Below are 20,415 nucleotides of genomic sequence, written 5' to 3' on the forward strand. Positions count from 1 at the left end.
GGTAAAGCAGTATGATGTAGTGAAGACTAAGTTTGCATATGATTTAAAGTAGAATAGTAGAAAAATAGTGCAATGAATGGATTTGGCTTTTCCCTTAACTGTGGAAATGAAGCTACTCTTGTGCTGACCTGGCAATAAGTTTCACTACGTTCTTCCTGAAACTGAATAATTCTTCTAGAAACTATTTTGTTTCCCCTTGTTAAAAAAAAGCAAAACAGTGAAGATTGAGTTTACTTTCCCCATAAGAAGCAGTCTTTCCCCATTCCTTCCTGTCAGCTGTGCTAGCTGCAACCTGCTTCATTGCTAGTTACTCGTAATTACAAGTAAATGGTTCTGATTTTGATTATGGAGCTTTCTCATTTATGACCAAATTTCCATGCCCCTGCAGTGAGGCCACAAAAGCTCTCTCTTAGTATGGAATAAGGTTTTTAATTTCATATATAAAGAGCTAGTTATCCTATTGTGTGCAGTATATATATATATATATATATATATATATATATATATTAGTATAGATCAATATGGGTTAGTTTAATTAGTGTTGCAGGCTTGAGCCTCCCAATCTTGAGACACGTCCAGCCTCGTTAGATTCATTACAAATTGCTGGAGCACTTATGTTATTGGCAGGAGAAGGCATGAGGGACGACTAAACAAAATGCATCTTTGTCAGGACACTTAACTTCACAAAGCTTGGATAGCAAGGTATTGAAGATGATACGCTCAGGCTCCAGCTCACACTTCAGCTGAAGTAAGCACCTTTCTGTGCAGCCAAAGATGTTGAACAAAGATGCATTTTAAGCCCTGACTGCAGCATGCCAGTTCTAGTAGAATTTTGGCCACATCCCAACCAATTTAAATTAGAGTAGCTTAATTCAATAAGTAGAGCAGCCACACTATCTTGTGCAAGCTATTCTAACACCCTAAGGGCTGTCAAACTAGCCATATGTAGCATGAACATGGTGGTACCCTGTCATTCCACATCCCTATTGTGCTTGGACTACAAAGTGCGATGGATGGATAATGACTGGGATGGCTCCATACTGGAGAAATCCTCAGCTGGCAGGTAAGTTGTTGTAACTCATTTGCACTGCCAGATCTGTGCCTTGTCAGGACAGGACCTCTAACTTTATTATTCTGATTTTGTCTCTCATTTCATGGCTGCTTTTTTCAGTGCTGGTTATGTTTTGGTCTCTCCTTAATAGATTGCCAGCAGATTAAATTTTCATGCTTTTATGTGAACAGTGAGTAAATGCCACAGATAGAAAACTGTGACTGCCTTACCGGGCGCTTACAGCACTTCTCTCTCATGGATTAGCAGTACAGTGGACACTTGTTCGTGCAAGCCATTGTTTTTGTTTAGAGTCCATGCGGTTGTCATCATTACTGCATGAAATACGATTTCTGCACTCAAAAGCAGAAGTACTTTTCACTTTTAGAGGACGTGGAGAAGTGACAGAAATACTACAGAGGTATTTTAATCCTTAGTATCTCCTACATTTTGCTGAGTTCAAGATGAACTAATATGAACCCAGAGGCATCTGACTGGAAGTGCAGAGATTTTCATAGTTTCCACAAAAATGAGGCGTATTTACATCTCATGGCAGCCAAAAATAACTAATGGCTTTTTAGGATGTTTACCATAAACAATCTGTATTTTCATGACCATGCTTTCTATCCTTGGGAGAGAAGCAGAAGCAGTATAGTCTGCTTAAGGCTGAGAGTGGCTCTGCTGACACTGATGAAACAAGCAGCCAGAAAAAACAGGCTGACATCAAAACAAGACAATCTGCTGCATCTATTTCATACTGCTCCAAATGAGATTTTTCATTGTGAAACAAACCTACTGCCTTGTGTGCACAGCAAGCAAATTAAAGCAATAATACCATTTTGAAGAGTTAATAAAATAAAGATCAGCTGTCAGTGCCCTGGAGATGTTTTAAGGGTAAGTGAATACATGTAACCTTGTTCTTGTGTTGGTCCACCACCTTTTCCTGCAGCATTTTGAGTGTTGGCAATAATAAACACAGATGCGTTGATGTTATGGAGACATTACATGCTGAAATGCAACTTAATCGCTCCATGCTGTGGATACACCCAAGTCTTATGTTTCACACTACTGTGGGACAGTGGTTTTATTTCACAGTATGCACTTAAAAGGTTTGGACATAGAGACAGGGATTCTCATTTCTATAATCAGGACTGCTCAGTGGGGTTTTCTGGGGTTTGGTTTTGGTTTTTTTTTTTCCTAACAAGTGCTGTGTTGGATTTCTCAAAATCCAAGGGGGCTGAAAAAATCATTTTTTTCTTTATATGTAAACAGATGGTTGGGATCATGACTTCTTTCGTGTATATTTGCCTTGATGTCAGTAGGATTTACAGCAGTATAATTAATCTCTCTATTCTTGGACACCAAATTTCTGTTCAAAACTTCTTTCTAGCCTTGTCCTCCTCGGTCAGAAATACCACAGATCCCAGTAGAAATGAAACTTTTTGCCTCCTGTGTCATCTCCAGCTCCCACCAGCTGGAGTGAATAATACAGCACTTGCTCAGCTGTATTCTCCTCAGCCTCCATTTAAATGGTTTATGTTTTATGTTAAGGTATCTGGTTTTCATTGGATTCAGTGAGCAAAACTGTAAGTCCAGCATTCCCCATTTAAAGTCCTCAGTTTAATTCCATGTGGTGTGAAGGCATTATGTTGCACCTAGACCTCTAGATCCACATCTGGAGCTGTATGAAAGACTTGAAAATTCTACCAAACATTCCAGTATGCGTAATATGAAAATAAGATTTATTAACATGATGCTGATAGTTAATTATTCCCATCAAATAATAGGAAAATATTTTCAACACTGTTTTCAGTTGTGCAGCAAAGGACTCTGGAGTGGAAGAGTTTAACCTTAGTCCTTTTGTTCATCCTCCTTAAAACATGTTGTTCCTTTTGCACTACATGTAAATGAAGTTTGGAATACTGTGTTTCTGTTCTTCCTTCTCCCCAGACACTTGGTTGTACGTCTTTGACGTGACCTTGCTGTCTTTAAATGACTGGCTTCTTTGCAGAGGAGGAAGTTTCCCCAGTGCCTGAAATTTCAGCCATGTGTTCATGGAGAGTAAGAGCAGAATATGAGGAAAAGCGTCTTGGGGAACTCACTGTAACTTCATAAAAAACAATACTTTACATAATCTGTTCTTCTTGGTTGGTGCTTTCTGTCTGCATTTAATGCCATAATATATTTCGAAATGCATTTAAAAGTTTGGTACTTGTTTTTTCTGGGTGACGTTCCACTGTCAGTGGTAAATTTGTATTGATTTTTGTAGAACCAGAATTTCCAGATGTTCCTTCCTCAGCAAAATCAAGATAATGTTTTCTGTGCTCAGAAGAAGTCATGAGGATATATTTATGTGTAAGCAGTATTGGTGCCTACTTAAACTTGCCTACAATTTCATAGAGGTGAAATGATGCTCTTTGTTTATAGTGTTATTATGGAGAGGGTGACAGCTACTGTCAGGCAGAAATTGTAAGCAGATAACTGTACATTTACCTGTCTAGTTCATTGTGCATTGTTTGCAAATAAGATGATTTATAAAAGTCTCAGATTTAAGCTTCCCATGTGGTAGCAGTGATAATCCAGCCAGAGAAAATACTGCCTTATAATTTAAAAATACAACTTTTTTTTTGTTGTGAATTTGATTAATTTCTGACTGCCACCACATTCATAACCTTGTGTGACTGACAGAAAATAATAATTTAACAGGAAGAGTCGCAGCCTGTCACTGGAGTTGACACTGGGTGTGAGTTTGTGTCTCTGACCATGGAGGGATGATCTGCATTTGGAGTGCATGCAGCTGCACACAGGACCTGGGACTTCATACACTTCTCCATGAGTTTTAGTGGGTTTTCTGTGCATGAGAAATGGATGTGCTCAGGAAATCACATCTCTCACCTCCAAAGGTTTGAGCTTAGTATAATCAGATACATGGTTCTAGACCAGATTCATCAGTGATACGGAGATTGGTTTGCAAAGGTGAGAACCACAGAAGTTCAAAGTTAAGCTATTTCTGTAGTTTAAAAATCCTTGACTATTTGATTTTGACTTCCTTTTTAATCTCAGCTGGAAAGCTTAAATTAAAGACTAAATGCACTAAAGAATACAGGTTCTTAACTGCTCTCAAATAATTTCATATTTTGTGTGTTGCCATAGAAATGGCAGCTACCAAACCCAGCTTTTTACCATGTACAATGTCTACATAATAGGTGTCGATACTATTTCAGAGTATTAGACAGTCCTCAGCATTGAAAGGAAAAGAAGCTCTTCCTCTGATGCTTCACAGTTTAGCTCACTGAGGTATGTTCTCACTCTCATGATTCCTCTGGAGAGGCTCATAGGAAACAGTTGTGCTTATTTATTAGTGTGTGTTTTCAAAATGGATGCTGTGGCTTACACATATAAAAGGAAATGAATGGATTGTTTAATCCTTTGCTCACCTCGTACACCATTTGTACTGCATTTATAGCCAAGTGGATGAGGTATGGCATGATGGTGATGCTTAAAGGAACATTGAAGGAATCAGGTTGGTGCCAAAGTGGAGTGATCTTTGTGCAAATAATCTACTAATATGTAGTCAAGGAAATAAAACTGGAAACAGATTCCTGGCTTCTGGGAGCAGGTTTTAATAATGTAGTATCATCTAGATAGCCCTGTAGCTCCACCAATAGAAACCATGGCAGGAGAAGGTGGGAAGAGGCAGGCATTAAAACTTCAGAAGTGGAGAAAAGACCTTTGTGCTTGTGCAACTTCCAGTTGAGGAGGACCTGGAGATTGGTGGGAATGTCCAGGAAGGAGTGGGTAGTGCCTGCATGGGGCTGGAAGAGGCTGAGGACCTGGGAACCCCTCCCTCTGCAGCCTTGCAATGTTAGGTCAAATCCCAGTGCGCCTCTGCTTCCACTTCCAGTTTGAAAAATAGGAACTGATTGTGTGATGTGAGGCTGAAGGTAGGAAAAGGCATGCAGGGTTTTGTGCATGTGCTTTAATTATTACTTGTTCTAATAATTTTGTTAGTAACCAACTGAATATGATTAATAATATGGTAAAGCAAATTCTAAAGGCAGTATCTTTCATGTATACCAGTAACTAGGGATGGTAGTCCAACAGGCATAACTAAGCTTTTCCTTTTGAAATACAATTATTAACCAGTAATTATGTATGGAAGTAATTTTCTTTAATATGTCACTTCTGTTCTGGCATTCTGGAAGGAAATACTGAGGGGACCAAAGCAATGTGAGCAGTTCTGTGTGTAATATGCCCTGCTTTCTGCCCAGATATAATTAAGATTATTAAATATTAAATAATGAAAACTGGTGTGTTCTTTTGTTAAACACTTGGCAGGTGATTTAAGAGAAAAAACAAGATGAGATGGAAAAACCCACAGAGCTTCTCAGACACAAACGATAAATTGAACTCATAGATTTCCTTGCCAAAATCTTCAAGGTATGATGGTAAAAGCATTTCCCTTTTAGTTAACGAAGTAATGGTGGTGCTGCTAGAACAGGAGCAGGATTTAGTCCTGGAAGGATTGTGTAACAGATTCTGTAAGAGTGGAAGAATAATGAGGGTATGGGCTCTCAGAGCAGGGACGTTTATTTTTTGATGTTGCCTAGCAACCCTGAAAACAAAATTGTAATATTAACTTAAATACTATGAATTTTTAAACCCATGTGTATTGGGGGGAAGGTAAGGAGGAGATTAAGCTCCACCAATATTCACAAAGGAATTTTCAACTTCCATTTCAGCTTTTAGCTTTTTAGAAAATTAACAAAAGTAAAACCAAAAATCCCATCCCTCTCTACTAAAACTTCCCCTCCTGATGCAGATTAGAGGTGATTTTCAGTTGGAAGAAGAAATCTGATAAGCAGCTTTCAACTGGTAGAATGAAAAGCTACAATTTATGTATGTCATAACATGCTTTAGGAAGTTCTTTTCACAAACTTGCCCTTGATTAACTCTTCATAATAACGCTGCCATTTGCAGTGTCTAAATCAATTACTTCTAGAATCACTTTTAGTATGTTTTGAATATCCTTTGCTGTCCTACACGGTCTGATAACAACCTGCCTCATTCCTTTTGACACATATATCTCTGTTTAACTATGAATCTCTGCCTAAGCAGGGCAATCTGACGAGACATAGTAGACAGCACAAAAGAGATCCATGCTGAAAGAAAAGCACTTCTCATTAAGGAATATTTATTTAAAATATCTATGCTATAAAGCAGTACAGTTAAAAGTACCTTTCTTTTCTTTCCGAAGTGCTTTTGTCCAGGGAAGATAATCTTGTGACTAAAAATAAATTCATATAATGGGATTATGTTTAATTTGCTTTCTTACTAATTAAATAATTTTATTTGTCAAACCTCTTGGATGGAAATAATTAATGTTGTAAATAAGACAGTTTTGGTTCCCTGCTTGAGTGGGATTGGATGATCCTATTGCAAATTAAAAGAAACAAAATGAAAAACAAACTATATTTGATCAATGGAAGAATTTTCTACCAAAAGCTCACATGTAAAAGTAATTTATGGAAGTAAACCACCATAGCTACCATATATTTAAACACAAGCAATTTTTAGGCTTTATGACTGTCCTTGGGGGAAGCTGATGGCTGCAGCACTCTCATCTGACAGTCATTTACTAGAACTATTTTGATCAGTGATAGAAAGAACACACAGGCAACATCAGCAGAAGTCCCTGCAGCGGTGGTGATCTGGAAGGCTCTGAAATGGTCAGCTTGGGAAGATAAACCTGAAACAGGTAGCATTATACATCCACCCAGACAGCCAAGCTCTGTGCTGGGGTGCCAGCAAGAGAACTCCCATCGCAGCCAGATAACAGGAGGGGAGATTGTCCCCCCTCTTCTTGGCTGTAGCAAGAGTCCCGTGCATCTATCCCTGGAGCAGATGGTTCTGTGGGGCACTCCTGCCTCACAAGGCCAGTGGGAAGTTTGCCATTTGCTTGAGCTGGAGCAGCATGGGATTATCAGTGTCCACAGTCATGCATGGAAGCCAGAGGGATATTCAATTCCCTGGACTTCACTACAGATCAATTTAAAATAATAAAGTCTCATTTTAAAATATGGAAACAATGTCTTATTCAGATGCATTTTGTATCTAGACTGTGGAAGCAGATCCATTCATGCTGCCTGGTTCCAGCAAGCTGTCACATCAAATAGTTGATGTCTTTGAAGACAACAGGACATCTCTTTTGTGGGCAAACCAGCCATACCTGCAGTGACCTGATTGTGCAGGGGGAAAGTCTAGAATAGCTGTTCTTCAATGGCTTTTCTGCAATAGCTGCACATCTGGGCACTCTCCTTGCTGAAAGCAACATTTTTCAGTCTGATTCAGAAGTAAACCAAATTAAGTTACAAAAAGGGTGTTGTTTGATGTTGAATGTGTCTTGACATAGAGATTTAATGTGCAAATCATTTGTTGTTAAATTTGCTTATGATAACCCCCCTTATTTATCTCAGGCAGCATTTAGGACTTGCCAGTGGAGATTGGCGAGTCCTAAATGCTGCCTGACATAAATAAGCATGTTCATCACAATAAAAGGTACTGCAAAGAATTAAGATGTTTCTCACTAGCAGAATTTGTCTCTCCTGCTTTCCTGAAATCTTGAACTTCTATGATATTTTTTGCAGTCTGATGGACATCAGTTTTCTTTATCTGATCATATTTTGATTTGTGTGTCTTTAAAGTACTCTAATGTCTATATTCTTTGCTGTGTTCTTTTACCTTGCTTTTGAGTTCCATATATGAAAGAGTGATGGGTAGATACTTCAAAAGCTTTTTAAGAAAGAATGAAGAATAAATTTAAATTACATCATTTATTCCAAAACGTCAGTAACAGGCAGTATAATTTTGGTGAGAAAAGCATTAAGCATCAAGGTTCTCCCCCTGCTGTTAGTTTGAGCCAGGAGAAACATCCCCTGACTTGAATCTTGGATCAGCATCTTGGCTCCACTGAGCAGTAAGAGAGGAAAAAGAGGAAGAGAAATGTAAAAATGATCTATAAGCAAGAATGTCTCTATATATAGAAGTTTTCCGTGAAGCACCAGAAAGTCTTTAAGAATTAATGGTGAATTGGCCCAAATCATGCAGTGCTTACAAACTGTACTGAGCTTGCTGTTTCTTCTCCAAAGAGGCATTGACAAGTTTTCTTTGGAACGACACAGTCTTGAACAAAAATGATCGCTTCCATTATATCCCGGTCTTTTTACTGATTTGGGGTTGTTTTTTTTAATAATTCTGCATTGCTTGTTACTTAACAATTATTACAAATCAAGTATAAGTATTAATAAGCAGTGAAGGTCATTGATTTTGCTGACTTGGTGGGTGGCGGGAAGAAGTCATGTTACAGGATATTTGGAAAATAACAAATTAAATTATTAGAACACAGCATACAGGGAGGTAAGACCTCTCTTCTTTCTACATCCTCCTGCTTAGTTCTGCAGTTGTAAACCTGACAACACAGAAAGAATGAATGCTGCTTACTCTTCTTCCATTTGCAGGCTACTGCATAGGAATGGATAGAAAAATGGGACAAAGTTCTTCACTGACTGCCCCAGTCTCCTCCTTTGCTTACAGCAGCAAGTGTGTGAGGACATAGAGGGTAATTAGCTTCATTTTTAGAACAGGAAAACATCTTGTTTTTCACTCCAAGGAGGAATCTGAGGCAGGATAGGGAATTTGTTCTCAAGGCTGCACAGCAATGAGCTCTTGGTCACCTAAGGCAGTGTGAAATGGTAGGAGCACAGCCAGTCAGTACCAGGCAGTTGGGTTTTGCTCAACAGAAGGTCCAACATTATTCATGACAGCAAGGCATTGCATGTAAGGAGCTGCAAGAACACTGCTTGTTTAATGATACTTAAAAAGCAACCAGGTGTATTGAGTTGCAATGCAAGATGTAACCAAAAGTATGTATTCTATTACCATCTGTTGAAACCAGGTGGGGCAGTGTTCTTTATCTCTTCCAAGACCCATCCTCCCTCCAGAGGGATCTCTTCTGTTAATGGGCCATTGAGGCTCACTGCATGACTGATAAAATGACATCATCCCATGGTGAGATGCTCCACCCAGGGGGAGGAGCCAAACATTCCTACCTGGATATAATCTGAGACTTGGAACACCACAGGCAGCCTTTCTCCACTGGATTCCCAGAGGAAGACCAGACTGTTCTACATTCCCACTGGACCTTCAGAGGAAAACTATACCCTTCTACAGGATCACTGCTTCAACAGAACCACATCTGTCACTCCAGGAGGACTGCAGCCACCATTTAATCAGACTGCTACCAACACCCTGACCAACAGGGTGTCAAGTTGTATTCTGACTCTGACAGTGTTTTTTTATACCACTGCATTTTATTTTAATTTTTCTATTAAGTTGTAAGATTTTTTTATTTATACATAGTGGTAAACTGTAGTAGAACTGTTATTCCTATTCCCATACCTTTGCCTGACAGCCCCTTAATTTCAAAATTATAATAATTTGGAAGGAAGGAATTTACATTTTCCATTTCAAGGGAGGCTTCTGCCTTTCTTAGCAGACACCTGTCTTTTCAAACCAAGACACCAGGAAATTAGAATCTATAAAGGAAGAAATATGAGAGACCTGGAAATACTGATGCATTTGCAGAATACTGGAGGTATGTCAACTCCCTCCAGAAACATTAGGTTAGCTTTCAGCTATTTGATCACAAAAGAAACAATACAGGACTTTGTGTTTTCAGCTCTTTCCACTCAAACCTGTTTTGTTGCTTTGTTGTAAAGGATGGAGTTCTTTGCTTTCTTCATCCCATGATGTGGGAGGATTCTCTGTTTCATTAGTGGAAACAGAGACAGTGTTGGACAATGAAAGTATTAAAAAGGCTGATGATAAGGTTGTGTACTCATGGTTCACAGGAACCCACACTTGGCGTTGTCCTGATGAAGGAACTTGGGACAATGCCGTTAAAAGTTACTATTTTCTGTCATAATACACCAGTTTGTAGGTATGGTCAACAAAAGGTGCATCACTTTTGTTTAAAGATGACCAGTATTGGATATATCTTTTATGCATTTGAAATTCTTAACTATCCATAACAAAGAGAGGGAATTACATTTTTCCTTGGTTTACGCAGACCAGCACATTGCCTGGGGTATGTCCAGTGGTGAGCAAGAGTGAGTAAACTACGTGAGCAGCAAACAAGTGTGAAACCTGTCTGAGGCTTGTGCAGTAGACTCTTGTTTGCTTCTGTCGCAAATAAGCGATTCCTGTTGTTGCTAAAATATGAGCAACGTGAGCTGCTGTTCGTTTGGCAGGACGGCAGCAGAGCTCTGCGGGCGGCGATAAGCCTGCAGCCTCTCTGAGCTTCTTGATCACTGCATTATGCAGAGTATTACTGAGCACAAGGCTTTTCGGGAGGCAGCTGGAGGATGCGTTCTTTGGCGTGCAGCATCATGTGGGTAAGGCGTGCTGGACACAAGCTCCCCCTAGTGAGGGCATCAGTAATAGCTTCTGCTCGAGGAGGCAGCTACAGCAATAGACATCAAAAGTACTGAACTTGGCTAAATTACATATGTCTGCGTTCTGCTTGTGTGTGAATTTAAAGGGCTTAGAGATGATAAGAAAAATACAGGAGTCGTGATGTATTCATCACCCAGGTCTTTTTTTTTTTTTAATCAGCACTTTTTATCTCAAAGTTTTATTTCACATTGTGTATTTCAATAGTTGGTGTGTATTCTCATCATCCAGATCTTGCAGAAGAAGAAAAATTGCAAGGTTCAAGGTTACAGAATTTTTTAATCAAATGGAATTTTAGAGACCAGATAAAAGCAAATTGTGACCTTAAGGGCTATTTTTCACCTTCAGGGCTATTAATATGACATCTTCCATGAAAGTGCATGGATGGAGAATCTGAAGGGTTGGTGGCCATGTTAGTGGAGAAAAATAAATGTACTTTTCCTAGCTTTTCCAGAAACTTCACAGATAACTGTGGACAATTCCATTCTATTTTTCCTGAAAATGTTTCCCTAAGAGAGGTAAATGAGTGACTACATCAAGATGTTCTGCTGCAGCAGTTATGAATGCCACGTATGCAAATCTGTGTACACAGATTTTAGTCCTTTTAGTACTGTAAATCAAAATTACTTGTCTTGTGTGACTTTCCTTATGAAATAACAGATGATTTCTACCCTCTACAGACTGGAAATTATACTTGGAAAACTGATAATTACATTAGTAATTCCTTTTCCCTGTTGCTCACAAATTCAGTTTGGTTGTAAATACAGTTGACGTCTGGCAGTAGTAGTCACCTAGATCTAGAAATCCTCTCAACCATGTATACTTCCAAAACTTGTACTGTATTCAAGTGGGTTTATCATTAGCCTAAGACAGTGGTCTTGCATAGGAAAAATCAGTAGCAGGGAGGAAATGAATACTCAAAAAAGCCATTCTTATGTGTAGAGGGTTTGCACAGGTGGATAATCCAAGGAACACAGAAGAAATCGTCAGCATCTTTAATGTATTATAAACACAACAAACCCAGCCACAGCACCTCTTCTGTGTGTTCTGTACTCACTGCTGTCTTCAGATGACTGTCATCCAAAATGCTGTTGCTTAATCCTAAGTGACATCTCATGAAAAGCACCATTTCAGGAGTTACAAGCAGAGACTTTTTTAAAGGAAAGGGAATCGCAAATACATGATGCAGCTTGCCTTTCAAGTGAGCATTTGAGGCTGAGTAAGGGAAATACAGCATTCTTCCCCCTTCAGCACAAAATACAGAACTTCTCTACAGAAATGCAGAGGGGTTTATGCCTTCTCTGTACACAGATCAGCACCCTGGTAGTGGCCACCAAAATATGTGAGGCCTGAAGGAGGCCAAGCCCTCTGTTGTGGCACCCACTGGAGGTGCCAAGCCAGGACTGCAGGTTTAGGAAACACTGCCTGGCACCAGGAGTGGCCTCTCAGTGATTGCTCTCCATGTCAAGGCCAGCAGTTCTGTGTTTTGTTCAAAGAGGATGAATACAGGAACAGTCTGCAAGCCATTCTGGGCATTTATTACATCAGAAACTAAGGTGACAGCCCCAGAATCAGGGGTCTTAATGAATTACAAAAAGTCATTCAGCTGGTACAGTTGTAAAGGTTTTCATAACCCAACTCTTGGAACAAAAGTAATCTTCAGGAAGTAGAGAAACTATTATCTAATGCAGATTGTTCATCTGGACTACTCAAGAGTTACATGAACTTAAACACATTGCTTTAAAATTGTTAGTCTTACTTTGGAATTATCATTTCATAATTCTAAAAAAAAAATTAAAAAATAAAGTATTTTGTTTCCTTTAAGAAACATGCTTTTAAAAAATCATGTGTTACGAAACAGTATTTGTGGGGGTATTATGGAGATACTGACTGATGAATGGAGTTGATCACAGTGATGGTACAGTGTAATTCTAGTCATTGGCAATAATTTGCTTTCTGTATAGGAAAACCATTTTGAAGAAGCATTTTCCTCTGTCTTCTACAAGTTAACAGCCAGGGCTGGTGGAAAGGTGGTGTGTAGAACTCCAGTGTGGTCTGAGAGATGTGATGTCTCTTGAACTACATTTTTAAGTCGGCTGGCTGCATGTAATCAGCTTCAGGAATATCCATCTTCAAAATAGGGGAACCCAATATAACAATAAATGTTTTCTTTTAACAGGTTTGGAAGATTTACTAGTTTTATTTAATCTTAAAGGTTTTGGATTTGGGTTTTTTTTGTTTCTGAGAAAGCCATGGGCGCTCTCAAATGCCAGTGACCAGAAGGCACAACTTCCCACTTCACAGCAGCACACACAATCTCTACCACACATAGATAGGTTTTGTTACTGCTTTATTTTCCTCTTTTTTGCAGAGGAATGTGTGAATATCTGTAACATCTTCCTACAACTTCTACATTTACAGGGACATGGCTGAAGAGTAGTTTGGGCATTGTACAACAAGAAGGAAACCAGTTGACTTGGACTTATATTGCACCTCAGCTGGGCTACTGGGTTGCAGCTATGTCACCTACTATACCAGGTAAGATGGAATTGGATTTTACTGATATTTGCAGCACTGGGTAATTATTTATTCAAATATAATGTTTATATTTTTCAGAATGACCTCATCTGAGATGCCACAGCTTGATCAATAATGGATTATTAGAAAACAGAAATCTGAAAGTAAAGGGTTAAAATCTTTTCAGAATTGTGTGGGGAAACCCTGGTGCTCAAAATGTGTCTGTCATTTTAATGGGTAGCATTTCAAAGTATTCCTGCTTTGATGCATTTGTGTCACCACTGCCTGGCAGAGCCATTGCTAGAAAATTATGGGAGTTGTAACATCAGTGTGTTGGTGTTCCAGCAGGTAGAAAAACAGGTGCTGTGGAGTTTCTGTACAGAAACTCACAGAGATATGGATTCACCTAAAACCAGCATTATCCTGGGTTAGATACTTACAGATGGATGGATGGATGGATGGATGGATTGACATTTTTTTCCTTTTGTGCTGAAAATGCCCATTTTGCCCTGAGTAATGCTTTGCATCATTTTGGTGACTGATTAATTTACACTGTGAATAACTGTCCTGGGGTGTCCTTAAACTAGGACAATAACTTAGGAGGTATATTAGGGTGGCATTAGTATAGAGCTGACTGGTTGTCATCTAAAAAACCTCTCGGCATAACTGTAAAAAATGGCTTTGAACTAGGCATTAATTACATGTGCTTTGGAGATTATTAATGCTGCAGCTCATGCTTCCTTTTTTTCTATCTGTGGCTGCCTCAGATTTCTTGGTATTAGCTCTTCAACCACCAGTTATCTGAGATACCTCTGTGTACAAAAAAGCCAATCAATTAATCAAAACAAAGCAAAAAAACCAAAGCAAAACAACCCAGAACTCCTTACAGATTTTCTTTATTATGTTTTCCAGCTAAAAATCTTATCCAGTAGAAATGAAAGCATGCTTGCCTTGGCTGTGCAAGCTCAATAAACTAAATATAACCAACAAAACAAATTCTTACATGAGGAAAGGTTTTAAAGTCTACTCCTACATATCATGAAGTTATTTCATAATATATGAGCTTTTTATTTGAGGTTCTATTAAATCATAGATATTAAATGCTGGGATATTCAGCTGATTCATTGCTGAACAGAATTTAGAGGCAGGTACAGATCTGAATAAGCTATCATATTAAACTTAATGGAATTTTACAAAATAATTGCTCTTTAAGAAAAAGTAACTGCTCTGAGCCAAACATTTCTCAGTACAGCTCTGTCCCAGATTGCAAGGAAGTTACTCTAGTTAATGTGCTTGTAACTCTGAGGTTACATGGCATGTAACTCTTAACAGGAGAAGGCTTATTTTTCCTTGTGATTTACCTTGTATGGCAGTTTCTACTTGTATTTAACTTTTCCTTCCCCCTGAGGCTAGATCTGAGTTCATAAAACTTTGTTACAATAGGAACAATATTTTCCTGAAAAATTCAAGTGATTTATCTTGTCTTCTTTTTGCTTAATGTCCTAAAGCAACAGCAAAATCTATTACGTAATGGTAGTGGTGGGACAATGTATAAATATTTAGATTTCCCAAATGTAATATAATATATGTTACTTTTAATGAGTTAATGTATTTTTCCATATTTTATCTCCTAATTGAATCTATTTGATTTCTTATCTCAAAAATCGACAAAAGTTATCTTTGTTTTCCTAGCAGTGGCTCTACAGACCACTCAAGATCCACAAATGAGGTTTTGCAAACCTTATGACCCAGACCCTCTAAGCTGGCCAGGTTTACTGTCCTTCACAGTACATGAATGTTAGTCTGCCAGCTGGTGCTGTACCTCCTTGCCTGCAGATGAAAATTTGGGTCTTTATTTCAAAATCATCATAAGGATTTTACAAATCAACTGGGTCACACATGCATAATTGTGAACAGATGTTGTCCACATGTCTGCATTCCTTTGTGTGTTAGAACATTTACTATGCGTTATTTAAACCTGGAATTACAACAGTGTTTCACTAGCGGCCTGTTAATTAAAGCTACTGAAGATCTGCTTGGCTTGGATTGATCTAGACTTCAGAGCACCAACACATCTTCCAGCAAATCCTGTACTGCAGTGGCTGTACTGTTTGCTGTGAAGAGCCACAGGTGTTAAAGAGCAGTTTTGCCCACAGTGTTGCTTCGTGCATTACAGTGCTGGGAGATGCTGGGATGGATTTTCTCCAGTGGTGAGAGCTTTGGCACACGGTGTTGGCATTAGGACCTGGAAAGCAGAATTCACTGATGCATGCTCCCATGGAAACTAACTGCTTTTCCACAGAATGAGCTAGTTGGACTTGCAGTCACAAAAACCAGCACATGCTTTCTCCACAACTTGCTCCCTTCTCCAGAGATGGTCTGTTCAGTAGGCACCAGGGCTATGAGCAGCAGTGTTGCTTAGCACCCTCATAATAAGGGAAGGTGTCCCTCTCCTTGTTGGACTGTTCTTTCTCTTCCTATTTGCAGATTATTACAGGTCTAAATGCTCTTTTCTGGCCTTCCAGGTCCCGTTGTAACACACGACATTACCAGCTATCACACAATGTTTCTTCTGGCAATTTTAGGAGGGATGGCTCTCATACTTCTTGTCTTGCTGTGTCTGCTTTTGTATTATTGCAGGTAAGATTCACCATCCTGGTTACTTAGTTCATGTTGAAAATACAAGCTTTCTTGTGCTTATGCGATTAAAAACTTTTGTATTGAAACATTTTTCCTTTGGGGGGGCAAAAAAAGACAAGCAAACACTTGAAATAGAAAGAAACAGTGAGATCAAATTTCCTGTGTTCCTATGCAGCATATAAACCCTGCCTTTGGGAGGATGGTAGTTGAGTGAATCACACACATCTGTACCTGTGCTTTCCATGTAACTTCCTACCAAACATGGGCATAGGTTCAAGATCTCTGTACCTGTTACGCATTTGCAAATGATCTTTCTATTGGTGTTGTATTAAAATAAACATTAAATTATCAGCAAATGCCTACTAATTAGTGATTTTATATTTGTCTTCTTAGACATTTACTCCAGTGTGTAATTGGTACTTGCGATATTTCCCAAATGACATTAGTTATTCTTTAATTTTATCTTTGCTGCTGGGATAAGCTTTTAATTTTTAGATTATGTAATAAAAGTTCAATTCCCCTAATACTAATCACTGCTTAAAAGTCTTCTTTAAAGACACACTTGTTTCTCTTGTTTCTGTGCGCAACAGTCATAATAACTTCTTTTGTTACTGGCTTTTATAGAAGAAAATGTCTAAGACCACGTCAACATCATAAGAAACTGCAACTTTCAACAGCACTGGACACTTCTAAGAAAGATCAAGCAACCTCAATGTCCCATATAAATTTAATATTTTCACGTCGTGAGTCAGAATTTCCAGGTGGATTTTCTGTTGCTAGCAATGGACACGCTGAAAACTCAGGGGCAAAGGAATTAATCAGTGCTGTCCACATGGAGATGGTATCACCTACTGGAGAAGCAGATATGCATACACCTATGCTCAAACACTCCTTTAGTACTTCCCAGGAGTTTAGCTCCCGAGAGGAACTGCTCTCTGACAAGGAGAAAGACAAGAGCAGAATTTCCTTGGATGACCTGACTCCCAGTGGGTCTCTAAGAAAAGACTACCACAAGTCAGCAGATAGTTTTCCTCTAAAGACAAGAAAATCTACAGAAACAGCTGAAGGCTACGAGTCCCCTATCAAAGATGAGTATAGGAGAAGTTACAATACTATGCTGTCTCAGCCTTTATTTGAAAAGCAAGAGAGAGAAATTCAAGTATCTATGAACCATATTGCTACTGGAAGTAAATACAATATTCAGGAACAAATATACCCCACACCTTCAGCCCCTGAAAAAGAGCTGCTAGACTGCAGACCAACTGATTGTATGATGTCTCGTTCAGTTGATCACCTTGAAAGACCTACATCTTTCCCTCGACCAGGTCAGTTAATCTGCTGCAATTCTGTTGACCAAGTCAATGACAGTGTTTACAGAAAGGTTTTGCCTGCACTGGTCATCCCAGGTCACTACATGAAGCTGCCCGGAGAGCACCCTTTTGTTAGCCAGCCCCTGGTTGTCCCAGCTGACCAGCAGATTGATCTAGAAAGACTTCAGGCTGAGCTTCCTAACCCTCATACACGGCTTTTCCCACACTCTGCCCAGCAGCTGCAGCCCCAGCAGTTGGCATCCCAAGCAATATCTCAGCAACATTTACAAGATGCAGGTGCAGCTGAGTGGAGTCAGCAAAATGCTTCCATGTCTGAATCTATTTCCATTCCTGCCTCTCTTAACGATGCATCCCTGGCTCAGATGAATAGTGAAGTGCAGCTTCTTACAGAAAAGGCTTTGATGGAATTAGGAGGTGGAAAGCCGTTGCCTCATCCTCGAGCATGGTTTGTTTCTCTAGATGGGCGTTCAAATGCTCACGTTAGACATTCATACATTGATCTCCAAAGAGCTGGTAGGAACGGGAGTAATGATGCCAGTTTGGACTCCGGTGTTGACATGAATGAACCGAAATCTGCCCGAAAGGGAAGAGGAGATCATCTGTCTGCGCCACAGAATCACCCCCCAGTGCAGGAGCACCAGCAGAGAGAGCGGAAGGTTTCAGATAGCACAGCCTACACACAGCTCGTGTACTTGGATGATATGGACCAAAGTGGCAGCGAGTGTGGAACAGCAGTTTGTAGCCCCGAGGACAATGCTCTCCGATGCCTCCTAGAAGGCACCAGTAAGAGAAGTGGTGTGCAACTGCCCAGCCTGCAGGAGGAAACCAGAACTGTGGATACCAAACCAGAGCCATTAACTAGTCCTGAACATGGAACATCCGTTCAAGATGATGATGAAGATGAGGAGGATGAGGAAGATGACCAAGGTGAAGATAAGAAGAGCCCTTGGCAGAAACGAGAGGAAAGACCACTAATGACTTTCAATCTAAAGTGAGCTATTGTGAAAATCCACCCTTCAGTGGAGTATAAAATTGCCAAATATCCTTTCTGTGGAAGTGCTTGATATTTTTTTTCTTTTTTTCTTCTTTTTTTATGTTGTGGAGAGAAAAGAGAAAAACAAACTGTGGTGAGCAACATTTGAAAGAACTTAAATGCATTACTGTGTAAATGTTAGAAAAGAATTAAAATCATTCCTCTGATATAACAGCTGCCTCCAGTGAGATGGCTGAACAAAGAGTGTGATTGTTATTCCATATACTTGATACTGGTCATCCAGGATGTTGAAAATACTGACAAATTGTTTTGGTTGGTTTATGACCTCAATCTCCTTATGAATGGGAGCTGGTAAAGCTTTTGTTTTGTAGGCCAATTTTATGTTGATAATGCTACTGAAAGTATCTTAAAAACAGGAGTTTGACACATGGTGTCCCAAATCGTGCATTATCTCAATGAAAGGCTATGCATTGCTGCTTTTAGTAATATTTCGCTTATACTATGCTTTTCTTAATTTTACAAGTTGGTTGTAAACATTTTATGTCCTTTATTATAAACTACTCAGCAATTTATTTTAATGTACAACTGCAGGAAACTTGAGTAGCATCCCTTAGCATTGAAGCCTTTTTATGAAACCAAACTGAACTTTGTGTCGATTAAGATTCCTCCAATTCTGGTACCATTTTCTCAAAGTGCCTTTTTTACAGTAACAATGAACAGTCCCTTCTTTTGCTAAGTCCTTTTAATTGACCCCATTTGAGATTTTATAAACTTCTGAACTTCTACCTTTTATTTTAAGCTGCATGCCAAGAGTCCCATTTTGTGCTGAGCATTTCTCATTTCAATACAGTGTATTCTGTAGCTATCATGTATATTGTGGATTCTGTTTAGCCAGGATAGACTTAGAAGACATTTTAAAGGGCCCAGAGTAGCCAAGAAGATAGTTTCATTGACTGTATATATTGTTAGCTTCCTCTATCACATGAGCTAATCATGCTCATATAAAATGGACTATCGACCGAGCAAGTGGACTGAATGTGTCTAGAAAAATTTGGGGAAAAAACAAATGTACTATCCAAAAGTGCCAGAATTACTCTTCTGTGTTTTTTCCATACAGAGCTGCTTGGTTATCCAAAAATTATAATTGAAAATAAACTGCAAAAAGTATCTTTGTGGATTTTTTTCCTCTGTTAGTGGTTATCACATAATGTCATTTTAAAAGAAAAATACTTGGGTTTCATTTTTCCCATGCATATTTATGCTCGTGTGACTTTCTTTTGGCCTTCTCCTGAGCTTAAGTCAATACTGAAATTTAGACCCCTTTTCAAAAAAGCGTCTTCTTTATCTTGATAAATACATAATGATTTGCTTAAGTATCATTGAAGACATTGGAAATTAAATCCTGGTATCACCAAAATTCCCTGTGGAGTCACACTTCCCATGGGACAGTTTCCTATCTGAAATTTCTGTGGGTACTCTAACTTACTGCACTCTTCTCACTTTTTCATGAATTGGGTTCAAAGAGGAAGTATGTGACTTCCACTTTTGTGAAATCCTTTGTATACATTCAGTTTATCATGTTTCATTCAGTTACTTTTATGCAGATCAGCAGCAGTTGCGCTTACTAAAGTTAATAAGTAATCTCCAAAGGGATTTAAGTGCTATATAGTTCCTATTTAATTTGTAATAATAAGCCCCAACTCATATTCATTGCTTTATTTTCAGTAAATTTCAAGGTTTTCATAGAAAGCGAGTCTTATAATTTCCATCTTACTGTATGTCTTACCTGGGAACCTGATCTCTAGACAGGAGTTGAATCCCGATATTTCCTAATTCCCAGGTCAATGCTCCTTTCCATGCACAAAGCCAGATCACCTTTCGTTTGGTTCATGTTTGAAAGTGGTATATGTTGTAAAAGGAATCTAAAATATTGTGGAGTGCATTGAATATTGAAATCACCACATTTTGCACTAAATTACATTTTACTCATTGTGTATGTGCCAGGTCCTTTCCTGTTCTGTTTAGGAATTTTGTACTGACCACTTGTGAACTGGTTTTGGGCTCTGGGTTACTTATTGTCAGTTTGTGCAAGGTCACTGAACAGAAAAATACTATTTTAAGGGCATAGTATTTATCAGATGTCAGTAAGTGCCGGTAATACAGTGTCACTTATTAATCAGAATGCTGCATAAGTAAACATTCTGAATAAAATTTCCACATACTAGAATTATTGTGCTATTTAATTTCAAGTTTTCTGTTGTCTTAAATCTGTCATTTTTAATTACATTCTTTTTTCACATTCCTTTGCAAAGTTTCCATCATTGCTATCTTGTAAAGTGAGATTGTTGCTATTAAATTGCAGTGTTTTGTTTCTT

At 38.8% G+C, this 20,415-nt stretch overlaps 1 protein-coding gene across 2 annotated transcripts in view; it reads left to right on the plus strand.

The window, feature by feature from the left end:
• The window catches only part of FAM171A1 (family with sequence similarity 171 member A1), an 87,894-nt gene extending 67,479 nt beyond the window's left edge, over window positions 1-20,415 (plus strand). For both annotated transcript variants that reach the window (XM_058832910.1, XM_058832912.1), the window contains 3 exons: window positions 12,980-13,096; window positions 15,601-15,715; window positions 16,340-20,415. In XM_058832910.1, the coding sequence (XP_058688893.1) occupies window positions 12,980-13,096; window positions 15,601-15,715; window positions 16,340-18,041 (1,934 nt within the window). In that variant the 3' untranslated portion in view covers window positions 18,042-20,415. The remainder of the gene's footprint in view (window positions 1-12,979; window positions 13,097-15,600; window positions 15,716-16,339) is intronic.

This window comes from Poecile atricapillus, chromosome 2, assembly GCF_030490865.1.
Source record: "Poecile atricapillus isolate bPoeAtr1 chromosome 2, bPoeAtr1.hap1, whole genome shotgun sequence".
NCBI classification, from domain to species: domain Eukaryota; kingdom Metazoa; phylum Chordata; class Aves; order Passeriformes; family Paridae; genus Poecile; species Poecile atricapillus.